The sequence below is a fragment of the Cucurbita moschata genome, unplaced genomic scaffold (genome assembly GCF_002738365.1).
Source record: "Cucurbita moschata cultivar Rifu unplaced genomic scaffold, Cmos_1.0 Cmo_Scf00024, whole genome shotgun sequence".
In the NCBI taxonomy this organism is placed as follows: domain Eukaryota; kingdom Viridiplantae; phylum Streptophyta; class Magnoliopsida; order Cucurbitales; family Cucurbitaceae; genus Cucurbita; species Cucurbita moschata.
In genome coordinates this window covers 2,845,254-2,861,662 of record NW_019268540.1, presented here as the reverse complement: position 1 = coordinate 2,861,662, position 16,409 = coordinate 2,845,254, and the positions used below count along the sequence as shown (strand labels likewise).

Here is a 16,409-nt window from a genome sequence, read left to right as displayed (position 1 = left end):
CAAAAAAAAAAAAAAAAGGCAAAAAATCAACAAACCCAGAAGCCAAAATCCAAAAAATAAAAAACCCAATACACACCAAAAGGAAATTACCCCATTACCTGGAGAAGAGACAGCAACACCACGCTCAAGTCGCCCAACCCACAAACCCACAAACGAAACGAGAGACACCCAGATGGAAAAACTCGAGAAAGAACAAAAGTTAGGGAAAAGAAAAGGAGGGAAGAAGCGATTGAAGAAGGGGAGTGAGAAGGGAGGACGAAAGAGGGAGTCGATGCTAGAAAAGGGAATTAGGGTTAGAAGCGAAGAAGCAAAATTGGGGAAAATAATGGGAATGAGAGAGAAAAAAGAAGAAAGAAAGAAGGGGGAGAGGTGGTGGTGATGGTAAAGGAGGAGAGGAGGACTAATAATCTCCCGCTTGTTCACCATTTTTTGGCTAATTCCACTCCACCCCTTCCCTCAAAATCCCACGCTGTGATTTTTTTTGGGTTCCCCCTCTTTGTCAAATGCGGTCACGCGACTCACTGAGCCAACTCGGACAGACCCATCTTTCTCTTTCTCTTCGCCCCTTTCTTTCTTCTCTACTTCACTACCCGCGCTGCAAGTATATGCGCATTTTAGTTAATCTGCGCCTTTTCAGCGCAGGTTAGCGTCAACGGAACGTTCCTTATTCGTTACACGTGTGGGTTATATATACAATGACGTAAATACCCCTGGACATTTGAGATTTTACGTAATGTGCCACTGGAAGATTTCAGCTTTCTGTAAATGTGCCTCTTTTGGCAGGTTCCAAGAATCAGACAGGTCGTTTATTGGAGGATTCTTTCTTCTTTTCTCTTCATTTAAAATTCGTTGATTTGCTTTTTTTTTTATTGGCCCTTGTGTTTTAAACTTTCATTAAAAATTCTCATTTTAATATTACCCTCAATTCTTCATTGCACATATATATATATATATAGTTTCTATTACTTAAAATTTTGAATGTTCTATTTTAGTTTTTATACTTTTAGAAATTCAAATTTAATCTAATCTATGGTCGGTTTTATTTTGAAAATTGTGTCTTTTAAATATTAAAATTAGTTTATATAGTTTAAATATTTAAATTTTTGTTTATTTAATCTTTGAATTTTTAAAAATGTCTATCAAATTTCTTTAACTTTCAATTTTATGTCTAATAAATCTTTGACTTTATATACATGTTTATTTGCTTATAATAAGTTTTTGGCATATTCAAATTTTTTTAAACTTAACTAATCTATTAGCTATAAAATTGAATTATGTATAACGGTTCTAAACGTTTAATTTTGTGTCTAAAGACACGTGAAGCTTTTAAAAAAAATTGAATAAGACTATTAGACGTAAAATTAAGACTTTAAGAACCTATTATTAACTATTTTTTTAAACAAACTTTTCAAAAGTTTGGAGATTATTTTAACCCCTCAAATAAATAAACTCATAATTTTTTTTTTTTAGTACAAGAAAATTCAGAGATGTCGAAGGCAATAGGTTAGCAAGCAATCCCAGCTCATTCAGCACCATCCCAAGCTTGTCATAGGCTGTTCGGTCTATGCTTTAGGGCACTGCGTTGCACTCATCTTATTCAAAACTTCTCTTCTTCTTGTGGCATTAGGACATATCTCCAAGCAAGGCTCTTTGAGTATGCTGTCTTCTTCAGGCAGAGGAGGGAGAACACCAAATTTGAACTTTGACATTCGGTTGCCCCACAAGAAACAAAAAAAAGGAAAGTGAACGTTGATTAGATTGATACAAGGTGGGTTGTGTCGAGGATTGTTGGGAGAGGGGAGTCTCACATCGACTAATTAAGGGGTGATCGTGGGTTTATAAGTAAGGAATACTTTTCCATTGGTACGAAGCCTTTTAGAGAAACCGAAACCAAAAGCAAAGCCACGAAAACTTATGCTTAAAATGGATAATATCAAACTATTGTGGTTGCAGCTGGGATGCATATTTCACTCCCAATTCTGCTAAGTTAAACCACCGCCCTTTGATCAAAATTACAGAAGGGGGCAGCCACAACAAATTCCATACACTAGTCCCAAAAGCCAAAAGCATTTCCAAACTATGGATTTATTTGGTTCAATTCAATAAGTGGCTAATGACATCTTCAGAGCTAAAGTCTAAGATTTTATTTGGGGGAGATGTATTCCTTACTTATGAACCTATGATCATTTTCTAAATTAGTCAATGTGGGACTCCCTCCGAACAATCCTCCCTGAGGTCTATGTAGCCCTCAAACAGCCTCCCCCTAACAATCCACTTTGAGCATAACAATGGGACGATATTGTCCTACTTTGAGCATAAGCTGTCATGGCTTTGCTTTGGGCTTCTTCAAAAGGTCTCATGCGAATGTAGATGTATTCCTTACTTATAAATTCATAATCATTCTTTAAATTAGTCAATGTGGGACTCCCTCTTAACAATCTTCAACACACGACACGTCCCATACACGGGTCCCAAAACCATTTTCAAACTATGGATTTATTTGATTCAATTGGGAATCTGGCTAATGATATCTTCATATAACTAGAGTCTAGATGTCAATAGCAGTGTTCGTCAAGGCTAAAAGGAGAATTCACACTAAATTCAGTAACTCCATTTCAATCAAGTCACAATACTTTGGATCCAAACATTCCAGGAGATCGATACAAACAATATCATGTAATAGGACTTATCCATTCTACCCACAAAGTTGCCCAACAGTGGAACAGAAATGTTAAGTGATAGAATTACCTGACAACTATAGTCATTGAAGTTTGGCTCCATTAATAGAGGAATTCCCATCTGGTTCTTGAAGAAGCTCTACATCACAATTAAGATTGTCAAGATTTGCTCGAGTCGAGTCCTCAAATGAATAGTGTGTGCAGAATCAAGAGACTCGAACGAACAAGACATTCCCAAATAACCAATAATGTAAAGAAAGAGCTTGATATATATACGTTGGCAAGAACAAACCTGAGTAGGAAACTTGCAAGTGTTGAGACAAATTCCTATGCATTTACTTTCTTCTAAGTACTTGCATTTTTCGACGAAAACCTGCATCAGTAAGCTTTGAATATTGAATTGATGTTCAAAAAATCCAAAATATCAGCAACTCCCACGGAAATTCATGAACATGGTAATCAATAGTTCATACCCCACTTTGGCAAGACGATCCATCAGGTAATTCAATTGAATTTACAGTACAAGTTCCCATTAGCCATTGACAAGTAAACGCAGTCACCCTTGCTTTGAACACAGAGGAAAAGAAAAAGGAAAAAAATGCAGGGCAGTTCAACTAATCTTCAGAATCTTACACCGGATAGATCAAAGTCAAACAAATGAAAAGTAATTGATTCCCAAATAAAAAGGAACAATATCCAAATTCTAGATACAGATAAAGATTGAAGGACTCAACTCACCGACCATAATCGCAGCCACTTTCCCACCAGCTATAGGTGATACCAACATCCGATAAAGTTCCAATAGAAGAGGAGGAAACAAAGCTATTAAAATTCGAACCTGCAGCAACAACCAAATTTCCATAATGAAATCTACGAACCTTAACACGCGATGGCAATTTCAGTTACGATCAAATGTTCAAAGAGTACAAAAAACTTAGATGTTCTGTTCTGTATCTACAAATTGTTCTTAAAAAAGAAATACCGACGCTTCTATGGTATCGGAATTGGATTTGCCCTTCATCGTGAGCCTGTTAGCGACTTCGATTAGTCCATCATATCCAGGTTTCTCAGAATCCCAGCCGACTTCCTGCAGTCAAAACACACATTAAAGAATTAACTTCAACTACTTGCTTCCTCAGAAACACGATTGGTGATAACAACGAAAGTGAAGTGTTGAATTAAACAACCTGAACCATTTTGCTTCGGAAGAGGTTGAGGAAGAAATCGTCGAGCATTCCAGGCTTGTATTCGGGCTTTGAAGATACTTCAACCTTTGTCTATGGATTGATTCAAATACAATGAAGATAAGAAAAAGTCGATTGAATTCAAAAACGGCAAGGGGAAGATTGAAACCTTACCGATTCAGATTGAACAGCGAAGCAGGAGATGTTTAAGGGACGCTTTCGAAGGTGGGATTTGGAGGAGAAACGAAGAGCGGCTGAAGAGATGGTGGCTGGAGGATGAAGAAGAAGAACCACTGGCTTCATTTTCACTTCCCACACACAACCGAAACGCTTCACAATTTTGGGCTTTTAGAACGAATATCCCATTTTTGCGAGGGCAATTAGATAAATATTCCTTTGATAACTAACTAAACTATTTCATATTTCACAATTAATTTTTTAATTTAAAAAATAACCCTTTTATAATTTTGTAATTAAAAAAATTAAGAAAAAGATTAATGTATAAAGCCTCAAGATTTATTTTTGGAAAAATACTATTAGGGCTATATATTATCAAACTAAGGAAATAAATTCTAATTTTGAAACTAGATATTAAATTAAACTTTTTTTAAATCATAGAAATTAAAATGCTTTATTTTTTTAATTTGATATAATTTATTTGTTACACGTGGTTGAATTAAAATATAATAGATCAAATCACCCCTCACATTTATACACATCCGTATGATATCGTCCAATTTGCGCATAAATTCTCATGACTTTGTGTGAAATCCTAGATCACTTGGAAAAAAGAACTAAACGTTTTTTTAATAGTGTAAAAACCTCTCTCAAGAAAATCTCAAAGAGGACAATATCTGTCGGTAAACTTGGGTTGCTACACTTTAACTTTAGTTTCCCGAAAAGACCTCGTACCAATAGAGATAATGTTCCTTACTTGTAAACTCATGATTATCCCCTTAATTAATCAACGTAGACTCGCTCTCAACAATCCTCAAGCACTCTATTGTCCTAAACCGCTTCTAAGTGTACAACTCTTTCTATACACATCAACCAAATAATGCTATTATGTTAGAAGAAAAAAAACCAAAAAACCAAATATAAGCACATTTAGAACACATGAAACGAATGGATCCAGACAAATAATCCCCTTAAAACTTAAAAATTAGAATACACTTATACAGATATGGTGGTAATGTCCACAGCTACCCCTATAGATACAACATTAAACCCTCCAAAATTTTTGAGCTTTTACTTCGTATTCTAAATGATCATAAGACAATTTAAACTACCTTTAAGTCACGAACTCAATAATAATGCAAATAACAACACATCAGGCATCTATAAACCGAATGTCGAAGGTGTGTGGATGAATTTGCCACACATTCAAGGCTGCGTACTCCTCCAAACATTCTTTTAGCTGAGCTTCACTGTATCCCTGAGAGAAAACCGAACATTTCAATTTCCAATAGTTAGATGCAGTTTTGATGAAAGAAAAGATACCGTGAATGGATCTTTTTGGATCAACATCTACAAATTATGGATTTTAGCAAATTTGTGACATCGATTTGAAGCATAGTTGTTGCTACTAAGCTAAATATCACCATGATGAAACTTCAAGTACAGTGTTTAGTAACAAGAATCTATCTAGACTAGCAATATATTTCCTTGTTCTAACAGTAATCATACTTTAAATAATTTGCAAGAAGAAGATAGAAGGCCTTGGGAATTTCAGAGCTGTTTCTCCCATCCAGGGAAGATAAAGAACCGGTAAAAACATTATGATTTTAGATGTATCTCCTCTTATATGTTCAGTCTATCAAATGTGTTCAACTGCGTGGAGCAGGATGTAGGAATTCCAAGTGTAAGCGACTATAAGAATAAGAATAAGAATAACTAACCTTCCTAGATATCCAGTTAAGGGCGTGTGCATAGCTCACATCCATTTTATTCGTTCTGGCAGCTTCATCACGCAGGATTGAATAGATATCTGAGATAGCATCTAGACCGGATTTTTGACGGTCATCCGAGTATAGAGAAAATTTTGACATTTGCATTAACCGTAGAGCCTCATCGACATCGCTCTGAACCACAGTCTCAGAGAATCTAAGCCTTGCTAGAGCCTGTGAAGGAAGAGTTCAATTCAAAGTTTCATTAGTTCATCAGAACTACATACATTATGTATACTTACCGTGAGCTAAGTGGTCAGCACTTCTTTTGCTACCAACCCAAGTCGGACCATGAGTTCAGCTTGGGCAAAAATATTTCAACCTAGTTGAAATATCAAATGCGGGGAAGGAACAGTATCTTTGTCTCTATTTGGTATTTAGTTCTATGGGGGGCATAATAACATACAGAAGAGTTTATAGGTTACTCTTATGAATAAATGCAAGATAGGACTTACAGCTGATATCCGGAGAATGCTTAGTAGAGTTCGGACTGTGGTATATGAATGTGGAGTGTTAGATTTAGCTTCTTCCTGTCGAATACTGGAATAGGCACTGGCAATATACTCCTCTAGATCCTTGGGAACGTAAGGAGACAATCTCCTCGCAGCTGAAATATAAGCTCTGACACAGCCACCAAAACGACAAAGTACAAATTTAAAAAGTGAATTGAAGAATTTTCAGGCAACCGAAATTGATGATGGATTTGTAAAAAAGGAAAAGAATGAAGATTTTCAGGCCCCATTGCATGCATTTAGTACACAGGTATAATATAATCTGAGAATTGATGACTGAAAAGAACATCTGTAGGATCTATAGCTCTCTGTTGGGAAGATTCACTTTCATTGGCAGAAATTTTGAGGAAACATGGAAGTCTGACATAGTAAGCAGAACTTATCTGGTCATCAGAACAGAAATGTATAGATTATTTTTTTCCTTTTTTAAAACAGAAATATACAACTTATTGGTTCATTAAACAGAGGTTGATAAGAAAGAAAAGAATGAAACACTGATAATTATATTTTAACTAAGCCCCAAGCATAAAGAAGAGCATGTATGAGGATTCTGAATGTTTAGATTTTGAAAATCAACTAAAGCAAAGCCTCCTTTTAATCTGAAATCATTATACTTCCTAGTCTAATATGCACGCAAGAAAGCAATTGTAACATTACCGAAGAACAGATGATTCAAGTGGGGTGAAGCCAAGGGCAGGAGATTCTCTATTCTGATGGACATAAACAACATGTCTAGCCATTTCAAGATCGTTATCCATATCAGCTCGATCTAGGATCAACCAAAGAAGATCAAATCTTGATAATAGAGCTGGAGGAAGGTTAATGTTTTCAGCTGGAGTTCTACGTAGGTCGTATCTTCCCCTATGGAGATGCAATAAGCATACTTCATGATCCCATAAAACTGAGAAAAGTTGCTCAAAGTATAGAAACGGAAACCCACTTGAAAGAGAGAATCAGAAAATGGCTCAAAAAGATCATTGAGGTAAGTACCATGCTGGATTGGCTGCAGCAAGGACAGCAGTCCTGGCATTAAGAGAAGTGGTGATCCCAGCCTTGGCAATGCTCACAGTCTGTTGCTCCATGACTTCATGTATTGCTGTACGATCAGATTCTTCCATCTTGTCAAATTCATCAATTGCACATATTCCCATATCAGCTAATACCTGAAGTAGTTCAATTTCGCACTCAGTGGAACTTTGATACATCAGAAGCTATGATGAATCTAGGGAGAGCAAAGTGCAAATTTTGTTTGGAGGCATGAAGTATGTGTCTCACCAATGCCCCTCCTTCAAGGACCATCTCATTTGTGACAGGATCCTTCTGAACAGCAGCCGTTAGACCAACCCCACTGCTACCTTTGCCAGTCGTGTAGACACCCCTGGGAGCAACATTGATGATGTGTTTAAGAAGTTGACTCTTCGCAACTCCAGGATCACCCATCAAACATATATGCAAGTCTCCTCTAATCTGCAACGAGTTTGGAATTGAGAATTTATAATTCCACCTTGAAAATTTCAAAGAGAAAAACTATCTTAAATATCATTATAGAATGCACCAGTGATAGGAAAAAGGAGGGGAAAAAACAAACTTTCATGCAAATTAATAATGAACCAGAACATTGCCTTATTGATTGATTGCAGACTAAAAATTAACAAAAAAAAAAAACCCATGCATCAAATATTACTCAAGATGATTTTATGTTTTTACCTTCATCCCATCTTTCAACTTTCTATGAGGAGCACCCACAAGGAGAAGCAGTAAAGCTTTTTTAATATCTTCATGCCCAAAAATTTCAGGTGCCAACGACCTTGAAAGTTTATTGTAAATATCACCATCCTCGGCCAAACGTGCAATTAGTTCCTCCTCATCTCCTCTAAGTTCATATCTGCAGTACAAAACAACTAAAAAGGTAAAGGCTCTATACTGAACCAAGTTAACGCAATAGATCAGTTATAAGAGATCAAGAAAGAAAGCTGGGAATAATGCAGACAAGATGCCACTAAAAGCAGATTATAGATGAAAATTGTTGAAGTAGAAGATGATAGTTGAAGAATGGCATACTCCTCATATTTTTTCTTGAAATGGGTGATAGACATGGCCTCTAAGAATGTATCAGCAACCAAACCAGCACGCATTGCCCTGAAACCCGTATAGGGAATAGGAAGAAAAATCCCTGATAGTTCGACAACATCACCTGGAGCTACCTGACAATGCTCAGAAAAAGGACAGGTGTGAACTAATTATTCTAATACAAAATTACTCATGGAGCAAAAGGGCTGAATGTACACATGCCAATATGTGTCACATTAAATTCTAATGTTTTCTAGATAAGAACAGAAACTAAAACCCATCACTCAAAGAAGCTGAATGAAAACTTAAAAATTTGAGTTCCAAACATTTGCTCTAATTATTACTGAAACTCATTGACGTTGTTCCTTGAAGTTTCAAAAAGACATAGCTACGAAAAAAAAAGATCATATTGGCATGATGAACAAATACAATAAGCATTTCAAGGTCACAACTCACAAGCAATAGTTGCTGAGGCTAGATAGATCAATAAGCCACACTAAACAAAATCCTAGTCACCATCAGAAATACCAGTGGGAATTTACTTGCAGAACTAACCTTCCTCGTTAGTTCACCCCTGAGATGAGCAGTCATTGTCCGGGGAATATGACCTTTTGGAACATGCTCAGCTAACTCTTGAATTTTGGCCTGCAAACCAAATGCACCAGCATGCCTTATGACGAATATCAACCAAGATATGAAATTGTAATAGAAATATTTTTCCACCAATGTCTTTAAAGAAGTTAATTGATGACCTCCTGAAACTTCAGAAATTTGGATGCTCTAAGTTGAAGAATTAGGTTGCCTTTCGTTTGGTTTGTTCTACAACGCTGAGATGGACACTCAAATAAAGGCATGAAGACTCGAGCTGTTACCTCCTGTGAAGCAGAAAAGTGGCTACATGAATGAACAATACAGTGAGACTGAAGAAATGAACATCCAAGCGGAGGAAAAAGAAGCTAAAAGTTAAGTAACCACAGTAAAATCTAAGCTTTCCTAAAAATCATACCAAGAGAAGGGCCACACAATTTTAAAAATCAATGACATTAGTGATGTTAATGCAATCATGATTTACCACCGATAAAATATTCTTTTCATCATCAATTTCGTTCTTCTTGAAAAGGGATGGTAATCACAGCTTTACAATTTAGATTACCTGATATATCTCGAAACCACAGTCTTCGCATGTATAAACAGCCACCTGCATCAATGGCTTTACATCTGAACAGCGCGTCACAATACCAGATATCCTCACAAGTTGACCAATATATGAAGCTTTGACCTCTCTTATGGTAAATGGACGACCCTTTGAAGATGCTCTAATGTAAACTTCACTGAATAAAAAATGATTGAGCATAAGATAGTTTTGAAATGACGTAATCCCTTAAAAGTATATAGTAAATTATAGGTAATTCATTTAGAAAAGATGTTCGGGAATGAAAACCCCACACATTAAATAATAGCATTGGTGCAGATATCAACCAATTGGAACTGAATTAATGAAATTCTTCGTTTGTGAACATGTTTGTCATTGAAGACAAATCATGCAAGCCAAGAAGTAACAATGACAATTCGGTAGCCCTCCTGAGACACACAAAGCATAAGAAATCAAAGATCACTCGTATAGTAATCCCAAGTCTAGAACCAATTGGACAAGTTTTCAATTAACCTTCCTTGTGAGCCCAGAAAACACAGTACAGAATATAATTATGCACAGTTGACGGTGAAAAAAAAAACAGAATCTATGTAAAAGCATTTTGGTATTGAATGAAAAGTGATTAGTCATGCTACACTAATTTTCAGTATACTCTCAACTCTGAACTGAAGGAATAGGAGCGCAATGAACTCACAAATAACGTTTAATTTCTGGAGGCATTTTTTGGCGTGGGTCAGGGTTATCGGCAGTATCCGGTCCATCATCGGACCTTTGAGTCATTAATATGTCATGATCATCATCTATAAACGCCTCTGTTGGCTCCGGCATGAGCTCATCAATCGCATCGGCAAAAATTCCAATATATCGTCGAGTGTTCTCTGTAATACGTCTGAGGAAATCCTCGTCCAAGTCCTTATACTGAAATACAATTGCATAGAAAACTGTGCTATTTAACTAATCAATTGGACATGATCGGAAAAAAAAAGAGAGAGAGAGAAACAAAAGCGTACATTAAAGACATCCTCGAGATCGATTTGAATTGCACGAACTCTGCGATTTGCAACCTCTTGCTAAAAAAAAAAAAATCAAATCAAAACCTAAAAAACAAAACGTCTAAAGAAACAAAATCACCAAACAAATCGATCACAGGAGGTAAGCACAATTTAGGGTTTAAAACTAAATCACCAAACAAATTTACAATTACAGTGGAGAAACGGGAATGAAAATGTGGAAGATTTACCAGAATGTTTAAATACTTCGCGTCGCCATTGGCGTCGGCGAAGTTCGCGATGAACTCCTTAGCGAGCACTGCAAAGAAATTGCAACAAGTTTTCAACTGCAACTTTCTGGAGAAAAAAAATGGTAGAGAGACTATAGATATTGTTGCTTACCTCTGTCGGCGGTGAAGTCCAGAGCTCCGGTATCTTTCATGGCTGACATTTCGGAGAAGCGGGGAGACGGAAATGGTGATTCTAAGGATGCGACTGGGAGGTCTAAAGATTTGGCGGCAAATGATGAAAGGAAGTGTTCTTTTAGGCGGGAAAATAAGTGTCGGATAAAAATATAAATAAATAAATATATAAATCGAAGAGAAAAAAACATAAAATATTAAAAATATAAAACTGAGTGTGGCTGCTGGGATTCGAGCCCAGGTCTCCACGGCCACAACGTGGAATTCTCACCACTAAACTACAGCCACTTTGTTGACAGTGAGTTATCTATTGATAGATTTTACTACTAATTTCATAGGAATTTATTCCCACAGATTTTAAAAGTTAAAGTCAATTTAAATATCGACACAAACAATAATAAATTCCATTAAAAAAATACGTGCAATATAAACTTACGGGAGAATTTTTTATGCCTCTACATTTTTTGCGTGATAATTTGGAACTTCTAAAAAATACTTCCAAATGTGGCTGCTGGGATTCGAGCCCAGGTCTCCACGGCCACAACGTGGAATTCTCACCACTAAACTACAGCCACCTTGATGTTTATAGAATTTGTATTAATACTTTTGATTATTATCAAAAATACCATTTGAAACTAAAATTAATTTAAATATTTATAATTTTTAAAACACTTTCATTTCATCATATGCTTTTGTCTTTATAAATATAGAATTGAGCACGAGAGATTAAAATTTTTCAACATCTAATATCGTTAAATTAAAAATAAATAAATACTATATTTTAATTTTATAATGCTTAAAGTTTTTATCTATTTACGTCATCGTCATTATTTGTTTAACCCTTTTTTCTAGAATAAATGTTAAAATTGATAAATTACGAAATCGATATTAATTTGTTTCATAAAAAAATGAAATGACAAACTTAGGTTATAACTTTCTAAATTTATAAGAATTAATCCGTCAATTTTAACATCCACATACTTATCAAATTAAACCATATTTTAAAATTAAATTTAAACATTTTTAATGGGTAGAAACTAAAATTTAAAATATTGTCAACTATCGCACTATATAACATCATAATAGTCGTTTAATTATTTCGATAGCTAATGTTTAACATCCTTCATTAACTAAAATATTTTAAAGATATTAAACATTAGGTTAAAAGTTCGAAACGTCGTTTTTATTTCATGAAACAAACGAAAAACCAAAGCCTCTCTCGCTAAAAATTAAAAGAACACAAAATCTTTCTACTGCATCGAAAAAAAAAAGTCTAAATAAATTATTGAAATAAATTACTTAGTCCTCATACGTGCGACACTCCTCCGTCTCGGGATTATCCTTACAAAACTCCTCGAGCGGGTCCGCATCCTTCAGCCGGTCACGTGCGTGGCTAGCGGCGGCGCTGAGCTCCTCCACCTCATCCCACGCCGCCGCACACTCCCCACTTTCTGGATCATCCGAGCACGTCTCCTCCGCGTTCTTTATGCTCTCCACCACCTTCTCCGATATCCGGTCCGGGGCGGCCGCCACCGGTCCAACTACACTGATCCGACCGGCAGTCCATCGCTTACACTGGTAGCTGAGCCGGGTGGATCGGAGGACCGGCGATTCGGGTTTCTGCGTGTCAGCCACCGCTTATAAGACTGCCGTCGCCGTGCCGGAAATCGCTGCCATTTTTTCTCGGAGGAGTGAGCTGAAGGTGGAGCGGTGGATTTGGATAATTGATTAAAAAAAAAATCATTGGGGATATATAATTGGATGCTGTGGGTTTGGGAGCACATATTTCTTATCTGCTGATGGCCATTGAGGAACGGCCACGTGGCTGGGCTTTTGTCGTATTTTGGGGGGTTTTTTTTTTTTTTTGGGACGTCCGATATTGTTTTAAACATAATTAGAATGTTTTTAACCTTTGTTTAACACTTCCTTAATTTGAGTCGTTGGACGAGTCTCACGTCCATTACAAATAATCATGAGCTTATAATCAAATAATACTCGGGTAAACCCAAAACAAACTTATGAAAACTTATGCTTAAAATAGATAATATTATACCATTGTTGAGAGCGGTGTTCGTCTAATATGAGTAAAATCAATTATGTTTTGGAACACTGATAATAAAATTATAATTTTTTAAAAAAATTAGTTTCAAGTAATATTTTTAATTACAAGCTAGTAAGACTGACTCTAAAATTGTAGACATCATTTGATCGAGTTTATGTTTAGACTCGTCGCATTAATAGAATAATTAAATGACAAAATAACAATTAAAATATATGAGATCCCATGTTGGTTAGAAATAATAAGAAAACATTCATTACAAGGATATGAAAACTTCCTTACTATATATACGTGTTTTAAAAGGAGAAACTCAAAGGGAAATCCCAAATATGACAATATTTGCTAGTGGTGAGCTTGAGCGGTTACATATGGTATCAAAGTTAGGCACCTAGCGTTAAGCTTGTACTGTTACAAATGGTATCAAAGTCAAAACATCTATCAGTGAGCTTGAGTTGTTATTAAGCACCTAACGGTGATCTTGGGCTGTTACTAATTGATTAAAAGCCAGACATCGAGCAGTGTGCTAATGAAGACGTTTTTTGTGGGCTTGAATTGTTACAAATCGTATCAAATCCAAACATAGAGCGGTGCTAGCGAATATGCTGGTCCCAAAGGAGATGGATTGTGAGAGTCCACGTTGTAACGACCAAGATCCACCGCTTGCAGATATTGTCCTCTTTGGTATTTCCCTTTCGAGCTTCCCCTCAAGGCTTTAAAACGCATCTACTAGCAGAAGGTTTCCACACCCTTATAAATGGTGGTTGTCAGCGAGGACGCTGAGCCCCGAAGGGGAGGTGGATTGTGATGTCCCACATTGACTGGGGAGGAGAACAAACTACCATTTATAAGGGTGTGGAAACCTTTTTAAAGCTTTGAGGGGAAGTCCGAAAGAAAAAGACCAAAGAAGACAATATCTGGTAGCAGTAGATTTCGGGCGTTACAACGTAGTTACTCCTTTACCACACATATATATATATATATATATATACACACAGACAAAATAAAATTAAAAATAAGAATTCATAATATGTGAGGGAATTTAAATTTAATTGAATGCAGACGGTGGAGATACTTTCGCCCAATTGCAACTGGTCCGCCAATCTGCCGGGAATCGATGAAGATGATGATGCGCTTTCACAAACTGTCTCGCCCCCTCTCTCTCCTCCCTTCCTCTCTCCCTCCTTTCTCCTCCATTTCTCTCCCTTCTTCTCTTTCTCTCACAACCCGCCGCAGATTGCACTCTGCAACACTCTCATCTCCCTCCCTCATGGCCTCGTCTAGGCTCCGCAACCTTGTTCCTCTCAACGCGATCGTCTCCGAGGACAGTGGCGGCGGCGGTGGCGGTGGCGGTAGCGGAGGCTCCAATGGTTCTGTTTCTTCCTCTTCGGCTTCAGTCTCTAATGAAGATGATGGTACTGGAAAGAATTTCTCATTGAGTTGTTTATTCTATTGTGGCTGTCTAGTGCCGATTGTTTAGTTAATTTAGCGCTTTGATACTGCTTGATTGAATTGGTCAAGGTATTGACGGGATTGATTTTATTGTTCTTAGGTTATGGACTTTAGCGTCACCTGGACTTGGTCGGGCGTATTCTTTATAATCATATTGAATTTTATTGCTCGTAATTCGTAATCGTACCTACCTGATGCGTTGAACTTTTCTTTTGTGTTTTTTCTTGTGGAGGCAATTTATTCTTTCTCAGTTTTTGTCGTAATGAAATATTTAATTCGATTACATGTGCTATTTGTATGAAAAAGTGCTTAGTTGATACTCAGTATGTTTGGTGGTGCTCTTCTTTCTTTAGGGATTTTTTAGCTTTTTATCTAAGTTTGTTCGTGGCTTGCTTACTGAAATCCAAACCTTCACCACATTGCTCGAAGTTTTATTTGATGGTTGTAATGGTGTTTCTGACTCATGGTATGTTTATTCCGAGAATTCAGTTCTGGGGGTTGGGTATCGTCTTCCTCCCACTGAAATCAGGGACATTGTTGATGCTCCACCGCTTCCCATATTGTCATTCTCGCCACTTAGGGATAAAATATTGTTCCTCAAGCGAAGGTCTTTACCTCCAATATCAGAGCTTGCAAAACCAGAAGAAAAGCTGGCTGGTATTCGTATTGATGGACAGTGCAATTGCAGAAGTCGAATGTCATTTTACACAGGCATAGGGATTCATCAGTTGATGCCTGATGATTCCTTGGGTCCAGAGAAGCTGGTGCATGGCTTACCATATGGTGCTAAGATTAATTTCATTTCCTGGTCACCTGATGGCCGTCATTTATCTTTCAGTGTGCGAGTTGATGAGGAAAATGGCAGTAGCGGTAAGCTCAGAGTTTGGGTTGCTGATGTTGAAACTGGGAAAGCTAGACCATTGTTTCAGAATACAGACATATGTGTAAATGCAGTTTTTGAGAATTTCGTTTGGGTAAATGATTCTACTTTGTTAGTTTCTACCATTCCTTCCTCTCGTGGAGATCCACCAAAGAAACCCTTGGTTCCTCATGGTCCAAAAGTTCAATCTAATGAGCAGATGAACATTATTCAAGCCAGAACCTTTCAGGACTTGCTAAAGGACAAATATGATGAAGATTTGTTTGACTACTATGCCACTACCCAACTTGTTTTGGGTTCATTGGATGGCACAGTTAAGGAGTTTGGCACACCAGCTGTATATACATCACTGGACCCTTCCCCTGATCACAAATATATTTTGATCAGTACTATTCACAGGCCGTATTCTTTTATTGTTCCATGTGGAAGATTTCCTAAAAAGGTAGCTGTGTGGACAACTGATGGAAAATTTGTTAGAGAGCTCTGTGATTTGCCTCTTGCTGAGGACATCCCCATTGCATTCAACAGCGCAAGAAAGGGGATGCGTTCCATCAATTGGAGAGCAGATAAGCCATCAACACTTTACTGGTGTGCATCCGAGTCCCTAAATCAATCGTTACTTCTCTTTGCATATTTATGGACATCCCTTTCTTGTTTGTATTTAAATTTTTAAATATTTATGTTATATGTCACCTTGTAAGGAAAATAATCGGTTCATGCTTACTAATTACTGTCAGCATTTGCACCTGTATTGCTCGTTTGAGTTTATCTGTTTACTTTGTCTCAATTTTTTAGGGCGGAAACTCAAGATGGTGGAGATGCGAGAATAGAGGTTTCTCCTCGTGATATTGTTTATACGCAATCTGCTGAGCCTCTAGAAGGTGAACGGCCAGAGATATTACACAAACTTGATCTTCGCTATGGGTATGTTTTCCTTTCTTCCTCCGTTTTTTATCCTGGTCATTATTTTAGATAGCCGCTAAGAAAGTTGAAACTGACCTTTTACTTTGACATTGTTCAACTTTAACAGAACCTTTTTTTTTTTTTTTTTTTTTTTTTTTTTTTTT

At 36.9% G+C, this 16,409-nt stretch overlaps 5 protein-coding genes and 2 non-coding genes across 7 annotated transcripts in view; 1 reads left to right on the top strand and 6 right to left on the bottom strand.

The window, feature by feature from the left end:
- LOC111460665 overlaps positions 1-549 on the bottom strand; it is a 4,284-nt gene extending 3,735 nt beyond the window's left edge. The window contains exon 1 of the mRNA XM_023103882.1: positions 99-549. The gene's annotated coding sequence lies outside the window, so the exon portion shown is untranslated. The remainder of the gene's footprint in view (positions 1-98) is intronic.
- An 850-nt stretch (positions 550-1,399) lies between these two features.
- LOC111460668 (beta-carotene isomerase D27, chloroplastic) lies at positions 1,400-4,231 on the bottom strand. Its single transcript, XM_023103884.1, has 8 exons — positions 4,037-4,231; positions 3,866-3,955; positions 3,661-3,765; positions 3,417-3,516; positions 3,152-3,243; positions 2,971-3,051; positions 2,749-2,817; positions 1,400-1,700 (listed from the first exon to the last, which is right to left on the bottom strand). Exons 1-8 carry the CDS (start codon positions 4,163-4,165, stop codon positions 1,563-1,565), a joined length of 804 nt encoding a protein of 267 aa, XP_022959652.1. The 5' UTR covers positions 4,166-4,231; the 3' UTR covers positions 1,400-1,562.
- A 757-nt stretch (positions 4,232-4,988) lies between these two features.
- Positions 4,989-11,073, bottom strand: LOC111460664 (DNA replication licensing factor MCM7-like). Its single transcript, XM_023103881.1, has 15 exons — positions 10,935-11,073; positions 10,784-10,851; positions 10,554-10,613; positions 10,238-10,461; positions 9,544-9,721; positions 9,143-9,265; positions 8,946-9,035; positions 8,382-8,524; positions 8,028-8,205; positions 7,596-7,787; positions 7,311-7,483; positions 6,978-7,181; positions 6,264-6,429; positions 5,761-5,982; positions 4,989-5,297 (listed from the first exon to the last, which is right to left on the bottom strand). Exons 1-15 carry the CDS (start codon positions 10,981-10,983, stop codon positions 5,193-5,195), a joined length of 2,175 nt encoding a protein of 724 aa, XP_022959649.1. The 5' UTR covers positions 10,984-11,073; the 3' UTR covers positions 4,989-5,192.
- Positions 11,074-11,170: 97 nt separating this feature from the next.
- On the bottom strand, positions 11,171-11,242 carry TRNAH-GUG. Its single transcript has one exon. It is a non-coding gene; the product is annotated as a tRNA-His (tRNA).
- Positions 11,243-11,457: 215 nt separating this feature from the next.
- TRNAH-GUG lies at positions 11,458-11,529 on the bottom strand. Its single transcript has one exon. It is a non-coding gene; the product is annotated as a tRNA-His (tRNA).
- Positions 11,530-12,096: 567 nt separating this feature from the next.
- Positions 12,097-12,928, bottom strand: LOC111461153 (calvin cycle protein CP12-1, chloroplastic-like). The gene is made up of 2 exons (XM_023104650.1): positions 12,865-12,928; positions 12,097-12,591 (listed from the first exon to the last, which is right to left on the bottom strand). The coding sequence occupies exons 1-2, from the start codon at positions 12,926-12,928 to the stop codon at positions 12,254-12,256; spliced, it is 402 nt and encodes a 133-aa protein (XP_022960418.1). The 3' UTR covers positions 12,097-12,253.
- Positions 12,929-14,068: 1,140 nt separating this feature from the next.
- Positions 14,069-16,409, top strand: part of LOC111460981 (probable glutamyl endopeptidase, chloroplastic) — a 6,115-nt gene continuing 3,774 nt past the window's right edge. The window contains exons 1-3 of the mRNA XM_023104386.1: positions 14,069-14,425; positions 14,952-15,930; positions 16,138-16,266. Of these exons, the coding sequence (XP_022960154.1) occupies positions 14,128-14,425; positions 14,952-15,930; positions 16,138-16,266 (1,406 nt within the window). The 5' untranslated portion in view covers positions 14,069-14,127. The remainder of the gene's footprint in view (positions 14,426-14,951; positions 15,931-16,137; positions 16,267-16,409) is intronic.